Here is a 25,900-nt window from a genome sequence, read left to right on the forward strand (position 1 = left end):
ACCGACGGTCACCACTGCAGGCAGCTGAAAACTGCTCCACCACAATGGAGGGAGCCAGCCCTGCTGTTAGGGTACATTAATTAATTAACAGACCTGGTGTGGTTTACAGCCATATCATTCTGCTGGGGACAGGCAGTTCACACAGTGTGTGGGGGGATGGGCAGCACAGTTAACCATGAGGTTGGCCTGCGCAGGACAGTGAAGCAAAAGACTGCGGGCGTCATCATCTTTATGGCCTCTGAATCTGGAGTGTAAAAATCCTCCCAGCCTCGTCCTTTCAGTGCAGCCAAGGTGCTGTGGAATCAACGTGCACCCGCCTAAAGGGAGCAAAAAAGTTTGAGTGAAATCGCTTTAGTTGCTGTCCTTTGTGTTCAACTCAAAGGTGAATTTTCTTTCAGTGTTTTTTGGTTTGTTTGATGTGTATAGTATAGCTGCTCTAAGGATCCTTTTCTGTCATGTTTCCTGTAATGGAAAAAGTGCTCCTTAAGTAAAAGAAGCTGCAGTACAATGTAAAAAGTATTAAAGTGCTTCATTCATAACTCATATGGAAGAATAAGGAAAAGGCATCAAAATGTCCTGAAATAATGACCTTATTTCAGATTTTACTGTGAAATTTTGATCTGTAAATGACTCAGTTCAGCAGCTGTCAGATAGAAGAGACAAAGAACGACTATTATATGAATATTGAATATTATGAGTATTAGGAGCCTCTGAAAAGTCAACACTCAGGCGAAGTACTAAGTGGTGCTTCTTTTTTTTGTTGTTTTTTTGGCCACTTAGGGACAGTAGTAGTTTAATGGCATTTACATATTATTATCGTATTCCTTTTAGATGTCCAGTGTGCTTGTACAATGCAGTTGTTCGTATATACATCCAACATATACGTTGCGAGATTAGCATCCATTTAAAGCTGCGTTCAAGGCAAACATTCGCGGTAGAGCTGAGGGGAACTGAGACAGGTGATGAATCCACGGGTTCAACCCATTTTACATTGCATTACACATTGTCATTTCATCCATTTGTTAAAGAAATGTTTTTACATTTTGTCACAATAAATATGATGATGATGACTGATACCACTCTTTGTTAAACATAAGGCTAAGCAGCAGCTGGTCAGTTTAGCTTAGCATAAAGACTGGAAACATGAGGAAATTGGACTGTCTCTGTTAAAAATCTGTCTACCAACACCTATAAGCTCACATCATGTCTTGTTTGTTTATTCAAAGCGAAAACCAAAAGTGTAAAAATGACACGTTGAGGCGTTACAGGGGTTGTGTGGACACCTTCCTGGAGCCTTTGCCGGTTGTCAACTGCTCAGATCCAAGAAATAGTTCTGTACATGACCCCCTGTAAAACGGTGAGTTGTTGTTTTTACACATCGATTTTTATACAGATTATGTAGATTTTGCTACCTTTGCATTGCCAGTCTAGCTGTTTCACTCTGTTTCAAGTTTTGCAGTGAAGCTAAGCTAACAATGTCCTGGCTGTAGCCTTATAGGTAACAGACAGACATGAAAGTGGTATCAGTCTCTTCTATAAAACTCTCAGCAAGAAAGCAACTAAATTTAGCTTTTGTGATTATAATCACGATTAGGGGAGTTTCAGGTACACTTTCCAACTATAGAAGTTTCCAATATCAGGTTTTCATTGTATGCCCATAATTTTATTTGTTCAAGCAAATTGCCAGCATTTGCTTTGGATCAATAATCCCATCTCATCTCATTTGTTGCTATTGTGTATATAATTCACACTTTTACACCCTCTGCTTTAACAGCCAGACATTATGCTTAATTTACATGTTACATTAAGGTTTCAGATAAATGACTGTAAAGAGACTGAGTGAAACATCCTGCAGCGAGATGCTTTCATGTAAAGATCATCCTCATGTCTTACAACAGGTCAAAAAGGTCTTTTAAGGAGAAATGTCATTAGTCAAAGTGGATTCTTTGTCATTATAGTTCCATTTGCACAACCTTGTCTCCATCCTGGGAAAGTCTTTAATTCACAGAGGTGAAATTACTTATTTTCAGAAATATTCTTTGCAGCAAAATACACTATGACTCACCCCTTATCACCACAGAAGCTGAAGCACTACACAATATGTGTACTGATCGAGACACATACACTTACATGCAGGTTGTAGCACACTTGAATCTGATGTCCCTGATGACAATTAATTAGAAATGCACATCAACAGCCTATAGCCCCATCCTGAGGGTTTTTGGAGATAATGAGAACCCTTGTCCTCAGCCTTAGTTGGAAATCGCTCCCAGCGATAGTCAGAGGTGATGAACACAATCAAATGAGCTAGATCAAATCCAACTGGTGGCAAATAATAGAGCTTGCTGTGTTGAATTTCTGTATTTTTGATATAGTTAGCAATGCAATAATGAGGGGTGTCAGAAAACACCATGTGGTGGTAATGCTTTGTCCTGACATTTCATTTGTAATCAGTGTATGATGGGAGAGTAAGCAGCCACTTCATCCCACTGATTATTATTATTACATCACATCTATCATTGTTTTTACCAAGGTCAAAGTATTCAAAATGATGCACCAACTTGGGTACCTGCAGCATTTCAGATGTGAAGCACATCATGGATCCACTCCCTCATTCAAATGCTTGAGTGAGTGCACCACTGTGCTTAATTTATTATCATTGCCCTTATAATGCAGCACTTATGATTCCCGCTGTGTGGTCTGGGTGTCTGCTTGAAGGGAAAATGCTCAAAGTAAGCTCAGCGACACAAATTGATAAAGCACAAAAGAATGATCAAAGCAATTTACTGCCACTTGATTCACCTTGACAACTCAGCATCGTCTGAAAAAAATCAATAAATGCATTCACCAATCTGACAACACGTACAGTATGCTGCACAAAGAAATGTGCTGCAGATACAGAGAATACAAGGCAACAGAGCCCAACACAGCACAACAGAGTTTCCAGAGGACTCTACAAACGGAAAAATACGTCAACCCCTTGTCAATTACGTTCAAAAACCTCCACCACAGGAATGCAAAGCTGAGAAAAAAAATGTATACACTGTATATAAAATAAAACCAAAGCTGCCGTAATGTAACCCAGACTTTAGACCGTGGACTTGTGGGCTAGAACTTGTCACATACTGGGCTCCTTCTATCTCCTTCTATTTACAAACATAAAACAATGAGCTCTTAAAAAACCAATGTTCCTCTTTTTGTAACAACATTTCAAACCTTGGCGGTTCTCTGTGTTTTATGTAAGAGTCGTGTGTTCTTCATTGACGAATGTTTCTTATTTGCAGTCTTAGTGCACCAAGAAAAATATTAGCAGGCTGCTAGAAACAGAAACTCTGAGCATGTATGAATTTTATTCTCAACAATCACCTAAAATAGCATTAGCTGTCTAGAAGTGTCTCTGAAGCCCTTATTTTAATGATAACCATAAATATTCTGGGGTTGTTTTGTGGGGGCTCTTTAGCATTATTATGATATAGACGGCAGGGGGGGGGTGATACATGGTGCGTGCTCTACCAGGTGAGGTACCAGGGTGCCCCCATAAATATTCTATTAGCTAGATGCACTCGTGCTTCATATACAAAATGGATGCATACTCTAACTCTTAACTAAGCAAAGCTGACCGGCCCAACTTTTTTGGAATAAGGGTTGTTCCGTTTTGATATACTATGGGTGTTTGAAAGCATCAAACACTGAAGGTCGGATCACTCTTGTCTGATTGTAATACATGTCAAAAGGCCTCCTACAATGGGACAAATTCTGAGAGCTTGACATTTTCATCCTATGGCTGTCTGCTGAGCTAGATTCTATGTGATAGAAGAAACGTGCTTGGAGCTATTAACGCCTGGTACGAGGGGGTAGAGGACAAGTAAGGTGGTGGAGCCTCCACTTCACAAACTGTCTTCATTTATTTTGCATGAGAAACAGAAGCAGAGCACCTTGTTAAGGGCGCAGCAGCCAACATGCTGAAACAAAAAATATGTACATTTTTGAATTGATTGGTTCTATTTTAATAATGCAAGTCATGTAGGAAAGCTTCAAAACATCTTGAAAGGTCTGAGCATCCTCTTGTTTCTTTGCTGCTCTGATGATATTTGATTGCATACCACCTTTACATAGTGCACAGCATGAGGAACGACAGTATGTGAACCTGTGCGGACACAATGAGGACCCATTAAGTGCTAATGAGTAGATGTGATTGTTGTGTCAAAACAAAGCCTCATGCATTTGTATTCATAAAGCATGCACACACAGTTTTTCACTGAGCAATAAGCAGCCTCCTGGGGCGTCGAGGTGGCTCAGCTGGCATGTCGTCCCCTTTTGTCTCTCCCAATTATTACTGTGTCTCTCTGCTGGGAACTATCACATAAAAGTATAATCCGAATCTTGTGATCAGCGGTGCCCATGCACACACGGGCAGAGGCGACACTCATGAGCAAAATACCAACGTCATCGAGTGCGTGCATGTTAAAGCTGGAGTTGGTAAAGGTGGCGAAACCGGCAAGAGTGAGCTAGTTTTTGAAAATCTCTCGAAAGTGTACAGCATCCAAAAAATCCCATCCCCTTCCTTCAGGCCTCCTTTCAAAACCACTCCAGATAACACATGAGCGCAGGCCGCCTGACGAGTCGACGGGAACTCGCTGGGGAGAGGAGCAGTGACGAGAAGAGTAGCTGTCACGATCACACCTTTCAGTCTTTCACTCCTAATCAGCTGCCCAGCCTGTTCACTGCTGCGGGTGCATGCTTTGTGCCACTGGGTTAACGTCACAAGGGGTGTGTACTAAATTTCAAATTTTAGCTGCACTGTCTCAAGACATGTCTTGCTCAATGAGTGCTGGGAAAGAGGACCCATCCAATGATTTCAATGACTGGATGCTACACATAAAGGATTTTTTGTCAGAGCATTTGATTTATTGATTGCTGCTGGGATGTAAAAAGAATTTCAACAAATAAACCCCAAAAAAATGAATATAATGACCTTTAAGGGACCTGCTAAACAGCTTTTCAGTCAGGGACTTGCCATCCCTGTGGCTGAAACATTAAGGATATCTGCATCAGTGATGATGGACTCACATGACACAGCCAGTGATTCAAACATCCCGCTCGGGTACATCTTCCTCTCATTCTGGCTATAAATAAATACTGTCTAAATGCACACACTGCATGTCTTTCTTCTTTGACAGTGGTAGTTTTTACGGTATATCAAATGCAACAGAGTCAATAATGCTACATATTGAGTTAAAACAAAGCAGCTTTTTAGCCTTTTCTTTTGTTTTATTTTTGGCCATGTGTCATCAGATGTGAGGTGGAGTGAATAAATTGATTATTTCTACATTTGACAGAATATGGTGAGCAATTCAATATAGAGTGTGTGGGTGAATGTGTGTGTGTGTGTGTCAGGGGAGCTGCAAAAGTGACAGCTAGGTGGCTAGAGGAGAAGGAAGCAGCCTTTAGCAGCAGAGCATGCAGGGCGCAGACTGTGATGAGCTACAGTTTGTCAAAAGATCATATCGCTGCACTGCTGTCACCATTTCAGAGTCACTGTGTTTAAGTGTCATTTTACTCTCTGTGTCTTTGCAGAGCTGTCCTACAAAGCATCTCAGTGGCAAAAATACAGCTGCTATATTCTACATTAATGTCACCACTGAGATATATTGCTGCATTTTTGCTATATTGAACAATGTGTCTCAAGAAGCACAAAACTACCGACCATTATTATATTTATCGTATTTTTTCACTCCACTTCCAGAAGCAGGGAGCTCACTTGTCAATTAAATAAACAAAAATGCCTAAAAAAGGAGCATGCAGTATTGGCATTACTGCACCAGGAAAGCTGCAAGCAAAGCCAAACTTTGGAAATAAGTTAAAAATCAAGATCAGATCATTTGCTGACACTTCTGGATATCAGTATCAGCAACAATTTCACTCATCCTGCAGACTTTGATCAACATTTCACATGCAAAAAAAAAAAAAAAAAAAAGCTCCTGACTGCCTCACCACTGTCTCAGTAAAGATAACAGCTTATTACTTTATTTCTACTTACTGTAAATGAGCACATTAGGACTCCGCTGTTTATTTTCTTTCCATTACATGTAAATGAGAGGCACTGGGAGATGAATGGACTCATAGAGGCACAAACCGTTTTCTGGCCTGAGTAAAGTTCACAGATCCCTCATATACTGATGGCTAACTTTAACCTCTGCGTTCACAGCTCCACTATTTACTTTAGTTTCTGGATGCAGTCAATGGTCTGCAGGAAGCATTGGTCCAGAACGAGGGAATACCTCTGAGGAGAAGGATGGAGAAAGGAGTCATTCAAACCTGGAATGACAAATAGGTGAGGCTGTTTACGTATGCTGTGTTTACATAAGTTTGTGTTTGGTTTGGTGGGTTATTGGGCATTTTGGAATAAATCTACACCTTTCTGCGTAATACAGCTACATAAAACAATATTAAAATTGTTTGGTGAAGTGTAATTTATTTGAAAGTGATGACACTCTTAATGACTGAAGTCAACAAGAGTAGTCATACTAATCTATGACAACATTTGGTTTTTCACTGAAATAAAACAGCAAAACGAGCGTCGAGCAGCAATAAGCTTTATTTAAAATCCAAAAGAGGTTGAAAAGATTCCCATTGTTCCTATCAACTACCACAAAATAAAAGCTTTAGGATACATGTTTGGGAAAATATTCTGCATGCTCATGAACAATGACTTCATTTTTACATGCAGTTGTGTTTAAGAAAAAAAAAATATTAAGTTAAACATTTTCCCTGGAATCGGATGCAGTTAGGGACCATGACAAGTATTTGCTCCATCAACACCCTTTCTGACGCACATTGCCGCATTTGATACATACTTGGCAAAGCTGCAGGGCCCGTCGTTGTTAAGCTTACGGTATCTCATCACTGACACATCTCACTCCACTACATTAAAGGGTGCCTCACCTTCCATCCAGGAGGTATTTAACACAAGCTGTTTTTTGTTACCCTGAGCATAAAGGCTTTCTTCATCACATCCAAACTCTGATATTTTTGTCTTGTGGCACTTTCTCGCTCAGTCCAATGGGGACCTGCCAATCTCCCACAGGGTCCTGGAAGAAATAGTGCGGTATTTGAAGCAGCACACTAACTCAGCCATGGTTTTAAATTAAGCGTGATGTGGAGGGAGAGGAGAAGGAGGAGGGGGCTTCTGCTGAAATCCTTTTGGCTACATCGGAAGAAAATAACTCGGACGGTAGTATGAATGTAGAGGCCACTCCCGACAACTCCAGACAACCTTTCGATTAAGGAGCTTAAGATCACATGCTGTACATATGTGTGACATGCTCTGGGGACTGGATGGAGGACTACAGTGGGAGTTTGTGCAGATTGAGTCCGCATTCATTTTCAACCACTATTCCCACACAGCTAGTTTCAAGTCAGAAATGATTAGCTGTAAAATTAAAAAGGAATATTGAAGTTTTTGGGCTGTTCAGTGTTTGGATTGGTCTGTCACTTTTACGTTTACCATCTGAGCCAAAAAAAAAAAAAAATGCTACAAGGGTCATAATCAGGAGGGAAAACAATATATTCTAAATGTTCGGTGAAAGTTTGGCTCCCCTTTTAAACGATTGAATTTGATGTCTTATCAGTTTATAAAAAAATGCCTTAAAAATATTGTTGCTCTTTCGAGCTGTAATGCACTTTGACCGTGGAGGAAAAGACATGCGTAGATTTAATAAAATGTGACGGCGACATTTCTAAAACAGCAAGCACACAAGATATGAAACCATGGGGAGACATCCTATCAGCGTCAAACATGTCTGCAATCACTAAGAACACTTGTCGGGTGCCATCAGGGTTAAGTTGAAAGCTCTGGTCCTCAAGGTACTCAAGTGGTTAAACTGAGGTCACCGCATGCACAAAGGAACCACCACAAAGCGTCTTTGAGGGTTCAAATGAGGAAAAAGACAGAGATCCGTATGATGTCTGTGTGGCGGAAGAGCCTGTTTTCTGCAGGCTGCTGTTTGTCGCATGTGACGGGAGAAGGTAGGGCTCAGCTGGATGTGAGGTTGAGCAGGGACCAGCCAGTTTCCCTGGTTAGTGTCTTGTCTGGGCTGTCACAGAGCCTGCAGGAAAACATGCTTGACTTCTCTCATCACGTCACTGCAGAGCTGCAGGTCACGGTGGAGAGTGCTCTTTAGCGATGCCCTCAGCACTTCTGCTTCCTCCAGCTGAATGATCAGCCAGGAGACAACATATAAGAGCAATATGAACATCTCTGTGCAGCCCAGACGTGAGGGTTAGCATGAGCACTGTCCACAAGAAGCGCGTCCATTGCCGTGCATTACTGTTTCTCTTGTCTGGTGTAACTTTTGTGGGAAAACAAAAATCCTGCATGTCTTCAGAACCAGTTCATGACATCTACAATGCTGTAACACTAGGAAATGAAATGTTTACAGATGTCAACGGACTTGTTGGACAGTTTGCCTGTAGACAGTTCCTGTCATTTAGAGACTCCTGCCACCCTGGAGTGGAGGGATGCTGCTCCTGAGGGTCGGAGTCATGATCGCCATGAGTGAGACAGACAAAGGAGAATTTGATGAGTAAGAGCATTGACAAAATGAAAATCTCAATGACATGCTGTCACTCAGTCTTAGTATACCACTTCTGGCCTTGTTACCTTTACACTCCTTACTGTGAATCCAAGCTTGTCTTCTCCAGCTGCAGCTCCAGGGTCGCCACCCTGTGGCGCTCCTCCTGGTACTTCTGTTCTGCCTCCAAAAACTTCTGGTTCATCTCGTTCTCTCTGGAAGATTTGAGCAAATGTGTTAAAAATAAGACCATTCCCTTTTGATGGTGACAGTAGAGATCGACCTTTGAACCTTCAGACAGTCATAGATAAATGAATAGATTTACTCACTGATTTAATAGTGAAATTCATTCACTTTGAATGGCCTATATAACTCACTTTTTAACAAAAGGGCAAATTATTCAAACACTAACTTTAGGCTGAAGGTTGTCAAAGAAACTGTAAAACTTTTGGTTTCAGAGCCAAATTCAAGATTTAGACTAAATAACTAAAATGTGTTCCTGAAGACCTCATGGAAACTGGAAAGCCTTGCAATGCTCAGAAAGCAATAAGTGTCCATGGCCTTTAAATGGGAACTCACTATGGCCTGCAAATCAATAGAAAATTGCAGTGTTGTAGTGTTGCAACGTTCCCTACCACCTTAGTAGAAAAAGTAATTTGGATTTTTGTGATGCACTGGAATATCAAAATTTCAATTCAAAATAAAATCTGAAAAATAACATTTCAAAGATTTTATGTGATTCGTTCTGATGCTTACCTGCCTCTCGACTCTCAGCCCATGTATACTGCCTCCTCTGGGGCTTGCAGTTTGTTCTGGCAGTCTTTCACCAGCAGCTAACATTACTGGCATTTTATTATATTAGCCTTCAAATCAATCTTTGAGTTACGCAGGCGAGCACTGGTATTGATTGATTATTGATTTTTAGATCCACGTTTCTCCAGGATATGCATTTAAACAGACACCATGTACCACTGACGTTTGTAAACTGAGATCAATAAAGTGGAGGAAAAAACCCGTCGACAGTATATATTACTTTGTCTGTAAGACGTTCACCAGCTCAAGCAGTCTGTCCCTCTCCACGCAGAGGATTTTATATTCATTCGAGTGGGTCATCACTGCGCTCACATCAGCTGAACACGGTGGGCATTTTGAAGAATTTGGACCTCTGCGAACAAAAAGTATAGAACACAAAAACATCATTTTTGTTAATTCACTTCACAGTGCTATTGCACATAAATTAATGAGTAACATCACAGTAGCTGTATGTCCACTTACTTGAATTCTATACTACTTCCCACAGCAGGCAGCACCAGTTTGTGACCAAATTTAGAAACAGACCTGGGAAAAAAAAAATTGACAGACATATTAACTGAAAATCCCAACAGAATACACTGTCGAAGCTGTGAGGCATCAAACAAAATCAATAACCTGATTAGAGAAAGTCTCCCATTAGCCACAATTTACCCTTATATTGCTAAAACCAAATGTCAGTAACTAATTCCGTTAAAGTTAACTGACAATACCGATTCTCCATCTCCTCTCCTCATTTACCATGATTAATATGAGCACACATACCCCGAAGATGCTATTCTCTTGTAACTGTCTCCATCTTCAGGGGGAGATCCTGAACTGCAAATTGTTGTCCCGAGGTTTGCCTTTCTTTCCACGCCTTCTTCCTGCAACAGATGTATGCACACATGTAAGGTTGGCTTAGCATTAAATGGTAATAACCAAGCATTAAGATGTTTTTTTTCCCAGTTTTTCAACTCAAACTTTGTGCTGTCTGCTAAGAAGTCCAGTAGAAAAATGTTTTTGCTGAGGTGAGTTTTGATATCATTCATGTGATTTTGCTGTCTTTGTTTTGTTTACCTTGACAGAGAGCTGCTGGATTTGCTCCTCTAGTTCTTTGATCTTGGCCTTAAGCTTCTGGATGAGAGTGCTGTGCTCTGAAGGCTCACTGCTGAGCTGTTGTCTCGGGCTCTGCTGCGTCTCCTTGCCCTGTGCTTCCTGCTGTCGGCTGAGCTGTCTCAGCACCTCCTGCATCCGCGTCTGCTGCTTCTGCCAGAGGTATAAGGGACGATCACTGTTGAGAGCAATATAGTAGCGCATAGGCCTATCCTCTTTCTGCAGCCTGTGGCTTATTTTAACCTGTATATGTGATGTGAAATCCCTGAATATTTATTGTCATTTGGTCTATGTAACAAGAACTGAATCCCCATTTGCCATATGGCCTTAATCACGTGACACACTCAGCCATACTTAACTCACAGCTACAACATTTAACATATTTCTCCACTCCGGATCCAACACTCTGAACACTTTTCTGTGGCTGACACAATTCCATGATCATTTGGGCTTAGATACACAAGTTAAAACCTTCACAAAACATCCAATTTTGCACAGGAGCCAACCAGAAAACATGTTGATGATTCGCAGGCAGTTTTTCAAATTATAATTCATCATGTAGTCAAACACGCTCTACAGTGTCTTCCAATACCTCCCATAAAGCTGATATAGATATTTTTCTCCGGTCTAATCCTTACCAGCAGAGCATCCACAAGCTCATCGTCATGTTTACCCTTCTCCAGGAGGGTGGAGATCTGAGCCTTCAGACTTTTCATTTCTGTAGACAGAGATTTGTTCCGGGCCTTTGTGGCTTCCAGCTTTTTCTTCACATCCTCGTGGTCTTTCAGCAGGGCCTCATAGTCCACTAAGATCCTCTGTGAGAGTGTGGAAGGACAGTAGGGCCTTGGAACATTAACATTCATATTTCAGGACATCTACAGTTATTGTACAGTATCCGCACCTCAAATGCCTCCTTCTTCTCCTTCTCGATGGAGCGGATGTAGCTGAGGTTCCTTTCTTGAGGAGGGGTTCTCTGAAGGACCCCCACACCCAGAAACTCTTCCTCTAGACTGAGGACACTCGACTGTCTTCGCTGGTTCAGCTGCTGCTCGAGGTCTCGCAACTGTTGCATGATGCCAAGTTTTGTTAATGATGAATTCAGGTGTTTGTTATTTGCCATTTTATATTTACGCTCAGTTTCAGGTTACTTTATTTGTACACGCAGGTAGATTTGGTTTGCAGTAGACAGGGGCTTCCATCAAGACATACGTTTTACAAACAACAAAAGCAATAGACAGCTATGATAAAAGTGCTCAGGACTTGTAAAATACAAATAAAAAACAGATAACCGCTACAATAAATAAGGTAAAATACAGGTTAAGACAAATAAACAACTATAAAGTCAGCCCACTTGGCCATTTAGCAATTTGATAGAGAACCAAAAACAAAAAAAAGAATTGATTCAATAAGAGCATAATATAGTGATAACAATATGTAATTATATTAGTGACTTTGCAAAGAACTTTATTAACTCTGCAAACAGTTTTCTAAATTTAATTTGAGAATGGCATTAGGACTTCAGTCGTAGTGTCATTTTTATCTTACCCTTGTCTGAAGAGCCAGTATCTGCTGAGAGCGACCTCTAAAGCTCCCTGGGCAGCTTAGCAACTGCTGAAAGTTGACCTCCTCTCCAACCTCACTGATCAGGACCTGCAGCAACAGCAGCAGCAGATTGTACTTTGGAACGCAGAAGTCACTCATACACGTATTTATTCAAAGGAATAGGTGAAAATCTTCTTGAGCACTTAGACTTAAAGAAGGATAAAAAAAACACACTACCTTCTGAGCTACTTTCAACTCCTGTTTGACGGCTTGAACCTGGTTGCGATACTCAGTCACTTTCAGCTGGGCAGCGGCTAATTTTTCCTGCAGTGATTTCACCATTGGATTTTCCTGCTGAACAAATGATACATGGTTCAAAAGGGCTGCAATCATCCAAGTTAGAATGACCTAAAATTTGCCTCATGGTGAAATACCTCACAGTCGTCAGATGACCTCTTACTCGGTGACTTTGTATCAATCTTCTGCCCAGGTGGAGAGTGCAACAAAGCAGCCTGCAGCTATAGAAAGCAGTATAACCTTACAATTATTCATTTATTTCCTAAACCATTGCACACATTGTAAACAGCTGTATCCAACAAATCAAATGAAACGAAACACCTAACGCAAAACTTTGTTACCTCTTTCTCAAGCTCTTTGATTCTGTTGCTGTTTTGCTTGGATTTAATCTTTTCTCGCTCGATTTCAGCAGTTAGCTCTCTATTCTTCTTGGACAGCTCGACGATCTTGGTGGCTGCTATATCCCCCGCCAAGCCCGATGTGCCTAAACACGGATGAGTCATGAGGAAGCTGTGATGTAGCTGTAACATCCCTGCGGTGCAGAAGAGGTGGAAGTTGTGGCAATATACCTGCTAAAACCAGTCGTTCTTCTTCTCTCTTCTTCTTCAGGTGTTTAATCTCAAAATCCTTTTCACTCAGAAGTTTGAAGAGGCGACCGTTTTCATCCTTAAGCTCCCTCAGCCGGTCCAGCAAATTCTCATCCTGTGGCAGTCTACGGGGAGGTTATTAAAGTAAACAATAAATAGATGAGACAGGTTGATTACCAGTGAAGAACATGATTCTTCTGTGATGTATATTCCAGTGAATTATAATGCGTGTTTTTTTGGTATAATCAATAAAGTATCAAAACTATTTAAGGTGGCACTGAGGAAAACAACCATGGTAAACATTTATCTCAGCCTCTGCTAGACTCACCTGCTTTCGAGATTGTCTGCCTGAATACCTTGCTTAGACAAATCCAAATCATCCTGGGCAGCACAGGCATTAAGCTTATTCGCTTCTTTTTCCTTTTTCCTATCCAGCTTTCTTTTCTCCTGTTGTTTTTGTAATGCTTCGAACTGAAGGCGCAGATCAGTCAGCTCATCATCATGCTCCATGATCTATAATGGAGAAAATACTCCACTTATAAAGGCAGGAAATGACAGTGATCAATCAATAATGTGGCTAAAAATTGTGAGGGAATTTAATGATACAGTAGCAATATCATGGATACTTGAACATACATTTCCCTGGACTTGAAGGCAACAACGCAGTTAAGCAGTAAAGTTTCAAGCACTCGCCTGTTTTAGCTGAATGAAAATGAAATTACTTTTATCAACAATCTTAAGTTAATTACACTTTTATAGCGGACCAAGTTATGATATCTGCTTAAATGAACGCCTTAAATTGGAGTTCATCCTTGTAAAAGTAGCAGCAAAACAAGAGTCCTTCTCGTCGTGGCTCCTCAACGTGTCATTTAGGTGCTTTACTTCTTGTTGTGCCTGATGTTATCATCGATGACTCCGATGGTTGTCTAAATTTAGCCAAGAGCCCAAACAGACTGAAACTAACGCATCCGGTCTCGTTAACGTGACGAGTAATTAGCGAGATAAAGTTGATGTTAATGACAATTCGAGTGAAAGTGGGTCTCAAAACTTTAACCCTTGTCTTCCAACGCCTCACTAAGTGGCTGTACGATGACAGTTGAATGAAGAGACAAATGCTCACCTGTCATTCATCCAAGCGCCGCACTTCTAAAGAATTCACAGGCTGTTTTGCTTTGGCAGGCTTTATTATTTTGTATGGTAGGTGTCCGTATCCATAGTGACGGTGCTCCACAGAGAGGACAAGATCTCGCGGGAGCAAGAATGTCGTCATCATGTGAACGTGACGGCGCTACCTGCTTAACAGTTCGACTGCTTGTCATGGCAAGATCCGCCCTACTCCACTACTGATTGGCTTACCATAATATATGTCTAATTTTATCCAATCGTACTCCTCATATATCAACCTAGCCAGTCCCACCAAAGACGGTAACCAATCAGAGGGAGAAAAGGGCATAACTTGGCGAATAAAGAGGGGAAATAAAAATTAAACGGTGAGCCGTAGGAAAGGGTTAGGGTTAACAAATAAAAAATTGTTCCTCGCTAAACGTTAATGAGTGGACGTTGCTCTGCTGTTCCCATGTGCTGGCACATTCGGTTTCGCTGTTGTGTCACTAATGTCGGGAAATCTTGACATGACATTGCAAAAGCGTGGGGGGGGGGGGGGTTCAACCACAAACATCTCAGCGACCCATTGGAAAATTGTGAGTAACAGTATTTATCCTATGGAAATATGAAAACTAGAACCATTGTGTTATATCCTATATAACCACAAGGGGGCGATATACTCTTTGGAGCAGCTTAGTAGAACTGCCAGTGGTAGTCAAGGGGGTGCTCAGTCTCCAAACATAATGAGTACATACACTATAGCACATTCGTTTTGTTTTGTCAGGTTGAAAGATACAGGTTCTAGGAGCATCTACTCCATGTACATAACACCCATTTATGTTCTTAGTTATAATACACTCTAGAAATAGAAAAGTGATATCCTGTTTCTCATCTGACAGCAAATCCCACAGAGGCTTCACAGGTGCCTCAGTCATGCCTCGACTCAGGTTTGAAGGTAAGAGACAACCTCAAGGATGCTGCTTTGGAATAACTGCAGAGGAGTGATGGAGGCTACAGGATCAGCACAGTGCTGGGAGTAACCTGATGCAGTTGCATAACATTTCCCGGATCTCAGATAGACTCATTGTGTTCTTTAGAGTGAGTAATACACACCATCACAGGACCTCCAAAGTCACAGTGACGCTGCGCTTTAGAGCTAGATTGATGGAATACATTTCCTGTTGAGATTGGATCTTAGGGTGGGGCGATACACAGTGGGGGAAATCACAGCAGTGTTATTTGATGGGAGGGGTAATGTTCAGAAATCAAATGGTGCACAGTGAAGTGAGCACTCAACATTTTGCAACAACCAGGAGTCACGAATAAGAAAGTCTGAGCAAACATACAATAACAAAATTTGTAATAAGCTGTACACTTAATTGCCAGTATGTTGGATAACCGAAAACGAATGCAGTCTTCAATGAATCCTACAATCATGAATGTGTTAGTGTTCACCTTTTGTTGCTGTTTTAGAGACTGAAGAGAAGTTAAGTGCCACTTTGGAAGCTGTTAAATTGTATTGTTTTATACTGAAGAGCATCTCCTACACAGACTAAACTGTTGACTCCTAATACATACATGAGACTGCATTAGTTTTAGCTTTGTGTACAGGATGAACCGGCAAGTGAGTACATGTCAAAACATATTTTTTGTGCCGCTTAGGAAGGCTTCAAAACACAACAGAATTTCAAAGTAGTGAGACTGGCCATTTTTATTTGCAGATAACCAAATTACAAAAAAAAATGTATTCGTACACAACATCCAAACACAACTTTGTGAATAACTTAACGAGGCATCTATTTTATGATGATATTTTACAGGTTACTGCGCAGTCTGTAGCTGTACCTCAGTTACTTTAGCTCTGATGTCTCATGAAGCTGCTGTATTGAAACATTGGACCCCTGTGTATCATAATCTAATGATAAAAATATGGGGGGAATAAAACATTTACAATCCATTTGTATGAGTCAATCAATTTAGTGGGATAATCTGAAGCTGTATTGAGTCAAAAGCCGTTTGTGTCCTTGTTGGTGACATGATTTGAAAGCACAGGCCTTGTCTGTGGACCAGGTGTCAAAGCCTTCCATAACATGCCTCTAATGCACTGGGATGCCCATTTTACAAAAAGTGGGCTAAGGTGCAAAGCATTTTCAATTTGGCAAATGTACATTAGTACATAAAAGAATACAGCTGGTATGAGACAGTAAAACAACAACAGCAAAAAAAGCTCAGGTTACCCACCATTGGTGGTTATTTTTCAAAACTAGGCTTAACCTAGGCATACTGTTAAAACTGATTTGCTAAATCTACCTAGTTTTTTTTTTTTTTAACATTTCACTCACACATCATCAATAAAAGTCCACACAGATGTCAGATCAGCTGCGTTTACAACTGCAAACACTAAGAGTGTAACAGGTGTTCAGACAGCTGAGATCAATACTTCTCAACACGGAAGTGACGGCCTGCCCCTCTGGTACCATTTAGAGGACAGGAAGTGTAATCAATAACTTACAGCTATTTACAGTGAGGGTGAGGTGCGGAAGGGATGCGTGCATACAAAAATTATGACACATCTCTAAAAATAAACACACCTTAATATGAGGTAATATTAAGGGACATAAAACATCAGAGTCCGTGTTCACTTGTGTTGCACTGCTTTCTGTTCTTCTCTGGGTTTTGCAAAGTAGTCTCTGTACATTGAATACAGGACCCCTAAAAACAAAGAAACAGAGCGATAAGTCACAAGACAGCACTTACACTCACTGAAAAATAAAAAGCTAGAAGGAAAGATAAGAACAGACTTTATCACTGACAAGTGAAAATGTTCATTATGTAACGAGCCACATCTGTATTTACAGGTCTCCAAACTAATTGAGATTACCAGGATTAAAAAACACACAAATCCAAGCAGTTTCGCGCAAACTGAAACAATGCGACTAAGTTCTAATCAGAAATGTGACACTCCCAGCTACATACCGACGGTCATGGCTCCAACCACAAAGCCTTGGGCAGCTACACGCATGTGGATCAGGTGAACCGACATTTTTGTGTCTCCCCGACTTTTCATCTTCAGCAGTCTGTATCCAACAATGGCAAAGAATCCAGCCATCCCTGCGAGCAGCAACAAGGCAGATCAATTCACACGGATGACTCGCTACAACAAAGCAGGTGTAATATCTGTTCGAGCAGGAAGTGTCCAAACAGTGGGGGACACAGACTTACTTAGACATGCCAACTCTGGTCACTTTGAAGTATTTACTCACCCACTGGGACAAATGGATTCTCCTTTGCTTTTCGCCAAAATTTGGACTCATTCTCATCATAAGTAGACATCTTGTCTAAAAATGACAGAAAAGAAAAATTAGGTATTAAGTTACATAGCAAGCCAGCACATTCATTGTAGGTGGGATCCGTTTTCTATGTTAAATCCTCGCCAAAAAAATGAAAAAGAAGTTAAAAAAAAAAAAAGAAGTACAGTAATTGATAAGGTTGAGATTAATCCTTCTAAATAATGATGAACTCTTTACATTCGTACCCTGGGCTGGTTTGGACCTCTGCTCAGAGCTGAGGAGCACTGAACTGCTCAGAGGTTACACATGAAGGGCAGCAGGAAGACGCATCCTTTTCTCTTTTATAGGCCCAAATGAACTTATACTGCACAGTGTGAGACACATCGACCATTGTGCAAAGCCATATTAGGCTATTTTGAAGTGCCTTACATTTTGATCAAAGGCCACATAGCAGAAACACCCCAGAGAATAAAATAAAACAATCGAGAGCGAGTTTTACCAGCTCATAAAACCTCCATTACGCCATAATAGATTGGACTGAATTCTTACCTGTTTGAGGTGTTTGTGGCTGTTTGAATCGCCTGTAATGAAATTATTCGGAGACGTTTTATGACTCTTACAACCCCAGGTCGCACGTATCCTATGGAGGAAGTCAGGAGCCGGCTACGTGATGTAACTACTAGCGACACGCAAGTCTGACGTCAACAGGATATCACGAGTGTGTTGCGTTCATGACGCAGGACAAAATAGTAAAGACAGGCCACACCTTGGAAATGTTTTCTATTTTGCACTAAATGGGCGTTCTGAATTTTAAAGATGGATCAAATGAGCTTGTCATTGTATTGTATGGAAATATAGCTAACAGATGCTTTACATAAGGTCCATATTTTTGTGAATAAATAAAAGAAAATTTGTCTTTGAGCAGGGATATGTCCTTGAATGTGAAAGCAATAACTTTTGGGCGCTATCAGTGATAATGGAGGACTATGACTTATTCAAGTCCACTGAACATGACCTAATGTCTAGGGGTCACTAAGGTCCATTGCTGTAATACATTTTGATCCACAGGTCATCACTATGATGAACAGTGAAATCAGTCATGGAATGTCAGTTTCTTTGCAACACTAAAACATCCCCTGACCTGCAATTTATAAGTGATATATTGTACAGATTAAAATACACGGAGTAGTTTCACATGTACGTATCATCCATCACTGTCAAATACAGATCCTGCATGCTGTATATTCTCTCTGTATAGACATGTATGGATGAATACACTGACTGTACGTAACCACCCATTTGTTGGTACTATTTGTTTACAATTTACAGAAATAGTGGTCTTGTAGACTTTATATGTGGTAGGACATTGTTACTCTTTATATATACTTATATATACACTTATGCTGTCCACCTACTTGAATGTATTAAATAGCTTTATATTTACTTTTTACCCATCTTTGTTCAACTTTGTTGTTGTTGTCTTTAGTGATGTATTTATTTCAATCTTGCTGTAAATTGTTCTTGGGACTGTGTGCAATACTGAGAGCAATTTAAAACCTGAGTAAATAAAGCTGATTTGTTATCTCTAGGCTCGGATTATGCTGATTAAAGGGCAACAGTGTATGGATGGAAATCCGACGTGTCTTGAACGCAGCATCAGTTGTACAATCCCCTTTCAAAATCAAAGATGGTGAAACGAACGTGAGATACAACCCCGGCTCAGAAGGCGTGAAGTGTGTTTCGCAATGAAACAAAAAACAAGTTTTTCAAACTATCAGCTGTTTTTTTATGTCATCATATTACACATTTAGCTGTAAATATCAGATTGCTTTCACTGTCGGTGAAACAATTCAACTAACAACGCTTCAATAGGCCTACTTCCTCTTATGAACGACTTGATCACTCTTTCTCTAGTCCGAGGTGATATTACCATCGTTTATCTTCTGTTTTATTACTCCTTCCCACGCTATTCCCCGCCTAAGTGTTTTAACACATTACGGTGAAAATGCCACAGCATGTCTTACCGGCATGTAAAGGAAAGTGGAAGTTGGTGGACGTGAATCCTCTTGACTCACATGTTGATCTCTGGGATGATGTAACAGTGGGAACATGTCGTGGAGCTCTTGGCTGCACGTTTCTGCAACGTGCTGGATCCAGATCAGAACAATGTGCTAATCAAACTTCTCTCAGTGACCAGAGTCGATGGTGCAGGTTTTTAAGATTATGACCCACTTTCAAACGAATTTGACAATTACATTTGGCATCCAGTTATATAACTGCTGGTTTAATGATAATAATAATCATAATGATAATATATCATGCCTGATTATTAGTTGTACTTCTCTCTCATATTGTTTCCTAATCCTGATGTGACAGAGCCAACTGAAAGCAATGTGGCTACTTAAAATAAACTTGTATAGGTCTACTCTTTCATATTGTTCATGAAGTATAAAATAACACCTCTAACAAGCAAAAGCAACAGAATACATTTTTTTTATCAATAGCAACTTTCCATGTCTTTGTGAGAGCGTCTGGATCGCGTTTAGCCTTCTTGAGAAAGGTAATCAAAAACAGCTTTGAAGCCCTAATGATCCTGTGGCTTTTCCTTTATGCAATTATGGACAATCCGTCCCTGCAGATCGTGCACCAGGCCCTGCAGTTCACCACAGATTAAAGCAGAGAGATAAAGGAAGGACTGCTGCAAACGGCTCTCACTTATCATCCAGGCAAGCCTTTAGGAACATAATTCAATATACACATTTTATATTTATGTCCACTTTCACTGTTTAGTGTTGTGTGGTGTCGGACCATGTACTCTCTGCTGATCCAACCTATATGTTTCATACAGTATGTCTTTGCTGGTCTGGACTCAAACAGGTCATGTTGTAAAGAAAGAAAACACCTCCACCCAGTGGTGAATCAGTGAATCAGGAGTGAATTGAGATGGTAACCCTTAAGTTTGACAGTCTGCAGAATAAAGGTGGATATCAAAATCAGTCATTCAGTCTTTACAGAATCTTTACATATTATTTTTGAATTAATGCACATTATGTGTGCATGCGTGTGTGAGTGTGCTTCAGCAGACTGCTTCCTCACCACATGCAGCTGGTGCCATTTTTTTCCACCCCTGCTCATCAGACATCCTGAGTCCACCACTGATTAGTCCTGATTTTCAAGTACAAAATTTCCCTTTTCGTGACCATCTGACCTTTTCCATCACGGCCCTCTTAAGTCTTTTTTTCTCCACCTTTACAAATCCGGTGACATCATAATAAGTACAAAATGGATGTAGCTTCAGTGGCTCTTAATTAATTTAGGTAAAAAGATAAATTGGTCTTAAATGATAAACAAGAACTACTGAATACATAAAAATGCACATCACTAGAATTGATTCCTGTTGTGTTGATGACAGAGGATGAATAACATTCACAAAATGAAGAACCACCACAAGATGGGAAGACATTTTTTTTGTCATAGCTGCAAGAAAGCTCAGAATGCTGAGTTTTTGCAGTGTGTTTAAACACAAATCAAGTATATTAGATCTTGTATATATACAGCTTACTAATAGATAAGATTGTGTGGTCTCGTAATGAACACCTTCTGCTTTTTCCATATTCTTTTCCCAATAAGATATCATTTCCAGTAGGTGGTGCCACACATCCACTTCTGCAGTCTAGCAGCAACAGAGAAAGCAGATGTCTTTCCACTGTGCAGACTTTGGAAATTAAATGACTCTTTACATTAATGGTCAAACTGCAATTGCAGACCGCAATTTTACGTGTAGTGTGAGCCATTTCATGCTACAAAATGCAAATACGTGTTCATGTTAGAGACTGATGTATATTTTAAATAGCCTGACATTATTTCACCATGTTAGAAAAAATGTTAATATAATAAAATATATAATATGTAATATGTAGGCATAACAAACTGGGGAAAGTGCATGAAATGGCAGTTTGTTAGTTGTCTAGTCAAATACAATTACGTGTCACATGCAGCATGCCTTCCTTATCAGAAACTTTCACATGACGTTTACCTGTTGGTCCAAAAACCATTACTCAGCACATTTTCTCTCCTTTTTGACTGAACTCAACTGTATTTGGAGAATGATAAGCAACCTTTTTTATCATGTCATCAGCTAGTGCTATGAATTATTGTTTCATGCTTGTGGTTGATGTTACTCATTGAAACTTGGCTCATATCTCCTCTGTGTGTTTCCAAAAGAGCACATGCACAACAGTGCTTTGCCTTTTTAGCAGTATATCCTATAGTTTCTCGTGATGCCTGTTGTTTCAGAGGTGATTGACTGCAGCTTTCTCTGCTAATGCTAAAATCACCTGTATAACCTTCATACGTATGCAAATAGTGTTAGAGTTGTAGGTCACTGAAAATGATAAACCATCTCTTAATACAGTTTCTGAATACATTACTCAAAGAGATACATCTCCATACCCCCAAACCCAAGAGGATTAAAGATATCCAAATGAAAAATATGACTTATTTCTGGTCTTTTGACCAAAAAGTGAATAGTTTTATAGATTAATAGTTTATGTCATATCAATGCAGATGACTGTATATGCTGTTTGAGTTAATTTAATTGTTTCCTGCTTGGAAAATAACCGCATAAGGAGTTCCTGGAATGCAGAAGCCTACCCAACAAGCAAAAGGAGGAGCAAAAGTCTGTTTATCATGCAGGATGTTGACCTTAACTCCAAGTCAGCGTGTGGCTGTGAGAGGACTCAGTCATGGGGCTGCTGCTGCCGATTCTTCTTGGCATTCTTGCCTGTTTGATTGGAGGGCTGTACCTACTCGGTGTGTTTCGACAACGGCGACCAGGAGAACCCCCTTTGGATAAGGGGCTTATCCCTTGGCTGGGTCATGTCTTAGAATTTCGCAGGGACACATTAAAGTTCCTGGACAGGATGAAGCAAAAGCACGGCGATGTTTTCACAATTCAGCTGGGAGGATATTATGTCACATTTCTTCAGGACCCTCTGTCATTTGGGTTACTTGTTAAGGAGAGCCGAGAAAAACTGAACTTCAACAAGTTTGCAGCACAGCTGGTACGCAGAGTGTTTGGTTATACGGCTATTGAGGTCGACCACCAGATCCTCCACCTGTCCAGCAACAAGCACCTGAAAGGGGTTGGCCTGGAGGTAATGACACAAGCCATGATGATGAATTTGCAGAACCTGATGCTGCACAACATTGGATCAGCTGCAGGCGAAAGGACCTGGTTGGAACGTGGTCTGTTTTCATACTGCTACAATATTGTTTTTAGGGCTGGCTACTTGGCCCTGTATGGCAATGAACCATCCAAGTCAAAAACCAGTGAGGACAAAGCCAAAGAGAAAGACAGAGCTGAATCAGATGCCTTATATTACGAGTTTCGTAAATATGACAAACTCTTCCCCAACCTGGCTTATGGGGTTCTGCCACCAAGGAAAAGGTTGGAAGTAGACAGGCTAATGAAATACTTCTGGAACATTCTGTCAGTGCAGAAGCTGAGGGGCAAGGACAACGTCAGCGGCTGGGTGTGGGACATGCAGAAGGCTAAAGAGGACGCAGGTATGCAGGAGCCAATGATCACCAGGTACATGTTTGTGCTTCTTTGGGCGTCTCAGGGCAACACGGGGCCTTCTGCATTCTGGCTGCTGCTCTTTCTCATGAAGCACCCAGAAGCCATGACAGCAGTGAAGGAAGAGGTTGACAAAGTTGTGAAGGAATCTGGGCAGCAAGTCCAACCTGGTGGCCCTCTAATCGACCTCACTCGTGAAATGCTTATGAAAACACCAATCCTGGACAGTGCTGTGGAGGAGACCCTCCGACTCACTGCTGCACCCCTCCTGACCAGAGCTGTGCTTCAGGATATGACCCTCAAGATGGCTAATGGACATGAATACTTCATTCGCCAGGGCGACAGAATAGCACTCTTTCCTTACAGTGCCGTTCATATTGACCCAGAGATCCACCCTGACCCACAGTCATTCAAATATGACCGCTTTCTGAATCCAGATGGGAGCAAGAAAACAGATTTTTACAAAGGCGGGAACAAGGTGAAGTATTACAACATGCCCTGGGGGGCTGGGGTGTCCATGTGTCCTGGGCGTTTCTTTGCCACCAATGAGCTGAAACAGTTTGTTTTCCTCATGTTGGTCTATTTTGAGTTTGAGCTGAAGAATCCTGATGAGAAGATACCTGAAATTGACTATAGGCGATGGGGCTTTGGAGCGATGCAACCCGACAGAGACGTTCAGTTTCAATACAGACTCAGATATTAGACCGTTCAGTCGCCTTTATTCTTCTGCTAAAGTGTTGATCATTTCTGCAGGCTTTCATTTGACAATTGTGTCTAGGAAACATGAGATCCCACAATGAAACATGATTTTATACTTGCAAAGCAGATGACATTAGTTGTTACATCTCATTAGTCTATAGAGGGAACAGGGACAGCACCCAGTGACCAGTGATGGGAAAGATGGCTGCAACAAAGGCTGAGAAGATGAGAGGAAAAGACAAAAAAAAAATATTGTGTATTCAGTGCAACTGATGATTCTTTTGAAGCTATTTGGTCTACATTCTATAATGATTTACACCGATGTATTTTGTGTTGATTGAGTTAATAAAATTTAATTTTACTCAGAAAAGAATTTTGTTGAAAGTTATTTTTAAAAAGTAGAAAAGAAAAGATGCCATGCTTTGTTAATTATCAAAATGCATTTCTGGGAAATGGTTATAGCGGGGGTAGTTAGGTATCCTTCTTCTGCTTGTGTAACCTTTAAATCAAGGTCAGGTGTTGCTGATAGTTTGTGTCTCTCATAGTGTTACACTTAATGTCTCATCTTAATCAAGACAGTAATCTGCTTTTAGTGCATGTGCATAAATGGAATGTCATTGAACTGGTTTCAAGGTCAAGGTAAGGTGTTATTTGGCACAAGAAACTGTACCTGTAACCCTGATAACTGATAATTAGAACTTCTTAGCGTGGCTGTGCAATAATTCAACCTGTCATAAAGATTTTATTTTACCAAAAATGACACAAGATCAACCTTTATGATGCCAGGCCCTGTTGATTTTACAAGCCTGGAGCAGGTTTATCTTTTAACAGATAAACTTGTGATAAACTGTGGTCTCTGAGCTTTAGTGTTTTGCTGTGCAATTGTTTAATAACCCATGACTACAGTACATTAGCATTTCTCTCAACAGTTGTCTGTTGTACTTACAATCATCCCAGTGAGCTCACTATGCAGTTTCATTCAGTTTTCATTGCAGTTTCACTTTTACAAGTTGGAGGTAGAGGAAGTGTTTTATTCTGTTAATTGCTTCATCACAGCGATCATACGATTTCTACATATCTATGTCCTTTATCAAGAGAAACGCTGTTTTGAAATCCAAAATATGATCCAGGAACATGGACATATTGATTTCCATTTCTGATTTTGTGCACCTAAAGTTATAGATGTGTTTTCAACAGGTGGCCAATTCTCACACACTGCACCTTTAAGAGTGTCTAAAAAGCTGATGTTCAGGAGAGGTATTGTCATCCCTCAGTCACACTCAGCTGTTCTGATGTGTGTTGAAACATTGGCTGTGATATACTGGTTGGGTGGCATACACACAGACACAAACTTACTTACGTCACTTCTGACAGAATAACATTGACCTACATTTGTTTCCAGGAGGCTTGCCCCAACCTTACCCCTAGCCGCTAATTGCCTAACACTAACCTCAAAGAAACAGTTTACCTCAAAATCAAGAACTTACCTGGAGTGCTATTTAAGATCAAGATAGTTTTGGTGTGAGTTCTGGAGATATTGGCTTCCTTCTGCACAGTGAAATGGTTGGTGGGTGTCATTTGGTAGAAAGAAAATAAATAGGAAAACTGCTAACAAGTGGATTATTTTGATTAACTGGGTCATGATTTCTGGAAAGAGACATTGGTTTTGATTTTTTCAAATGGCTTTTTTTGCAGCTTTAAGCGCCATAAAAACTGAGTAATAATCTAGTTCCATTATATTCAAAAGAAAGCAGACATCCCTACAGCAGATATCTCCAGAACTCAATCCAAAACAATCTAAACTAGATGGATAAGTAGCACTGAAGGTAAAAAGTCCCTTTGACTTAAACACAAACTTGGGAACATAAAATGGACAGGTCCAGTCCGACTCAATTATTATGCATTTCAAGCCATTGTAACATACTATTAAAAACTACAAAAACTCTCACTGCATTACATTGGTACTACTGCGGCAAGCAAATTGTTTCAGACTGTTGGCTTTAAATTGGAAGGAGATAAGATGGAAAGAAGGAAGGTTAAAAAGAGAGGAGACACACTGAAATTATTAACAGTGAAAGAAAGTCAGGACCATTAAACAGACTAAGTGGTCTGTTTAAAACACTCCACCAAAGGAGCTTAACCAGGCTGTTCATCTGATTTATGCCGCTGTGAAAAACAGGAAAGGTGAACCCTGTGGTTTAATAGCTGGTGCCCGAACTACAACGAGAGAAGATGTAGGCTTCTGACACCTTGCAATTAAAAAGCACTGATCCAGAATCAAATATCCCTGTACCAGCAAAGAGGAGTGCTAACTCAACTGAACAC

At 40.5% G+C, this 25,900-nt stretch overlaps 3 protein-coding genes across 4 annotated transcripts; 1 reads left to right on the forward strand and 2 right to left on the reverse strand.

The window, feature by feature from the left end:
- Positions 1 to 8,395: 8,395 nt before the first annotated feature.
- ccdc13 (coiled-coil domain containing 13) lies at positions 8,396 to 14,091 on the reverse strand. 2 transcript variants are annotated; one of them, XM_070974333.1, is made up of 15 exons: positions 14,025 to 14,091; positions 13,233 to 13,439; positions 12,887 to 13,029; positions 12,659 to 12,801; positions 12,455 to 12,538; positions 12,258 to 12,371; positions 12,024 to 12,128; positions 11,380 to 11,541; positions 11,117 to 11,293; positions 10,443 to 10,631; positions 10,149 to 10,249; positions 9,849 to 9,911; positions 9,607 to 9,738; positions 8,678 to 8,788; positions 8,396 to 8,529 (listed from the first exon to the last, which is right to left on the reverse strand). In XM_070974333.1, the coding sequence occupies exons 2-15, from the start codon at positions 13,412 to 13,414 to the stop codon at positions 8,490 to 8,492; spliced, it is 1,746 nt and encodes a 581-aa protein (XP_070830434.1). In that variant the 5' UTR covers positions 13,415 to 13,439; positions 14,025 to 14,091; the 3' UTR covers positions 8,396 to 8,489. The 2 variants fall into 2 exon arrangements, with proteins under 2 accessions (XP_070830434.1, XP_070830433.1); XM_070974332.1 differs by having other exon boundaries at positions 12,258 to 12,374.
- Positions 14,092 to 15,696: 1,605 nt separating this feature from the next.
- Positions 15,697 to 17,978, reverse strand: higd1a (HIG1 hypoxia inducible domain family, member 1A). The gene is made up of 4 exons (XM_070974900.1): positions 17,848 to 17,978; positions 17,272 to 17,346; positions 16,985 to 17,119; positions 15,697 to 16,720 (listed from the first exon to the last, which is right to left on the reverse strand). The coding sequence occupies exons 2-4, from the start codon at positions 17,339 to 17,341 to the stop codon at positions 16,647 to 16,649; spliced, it is 279 nt and encodes a 92-aa protein (XP_070831001.1). The 5' UTR covers positions 17,342 to 17,346; positions 17,848 to 17,978; the 3' UTR covers positions 15,697 to 16,646.
- A 4,052-nt stretch (positions 17,979 to 22,030) lies between these two features.
- On the forward strand, positions 22,031 to 23,609 carry LOC139339338 (7-alpha-hydroxycholest-4-en-3-one 12-alpha-hydroxylase-like). Its single transcript, XM_070974899.1, has one exon. It carries the CDS (start codon positions 22,044 to 22,046, stop codon positions 23,577 to 23,579), a length of 1,536 nt encoding a protein of 511 aa, XP_070831000.1. The 5' UTR covers positions 22,031 to 22,043; the 3' UTR covers positions 23,580 to 23,609.
- The last annotated feature ends 2,291 nt before the right edge of the window (positions 23,610 to 25,900 follow it).

Source organism: Chaetodon trifascialis, chromosome 11, assembly GCF_039877785.1.
Source record: "Chaetodon trifascialis isolate fChaTrf1 chromosome 11, fChaTrf1.hap1, whole genome shotgun sequence".
NCBI classification, from domain to species: Eukaryota; Metazoa; Chordata; class Actinopteri; order Chaetodontiformes; family Chaetodontidae; genus Chaetodon; species Chaetodon trifascialis.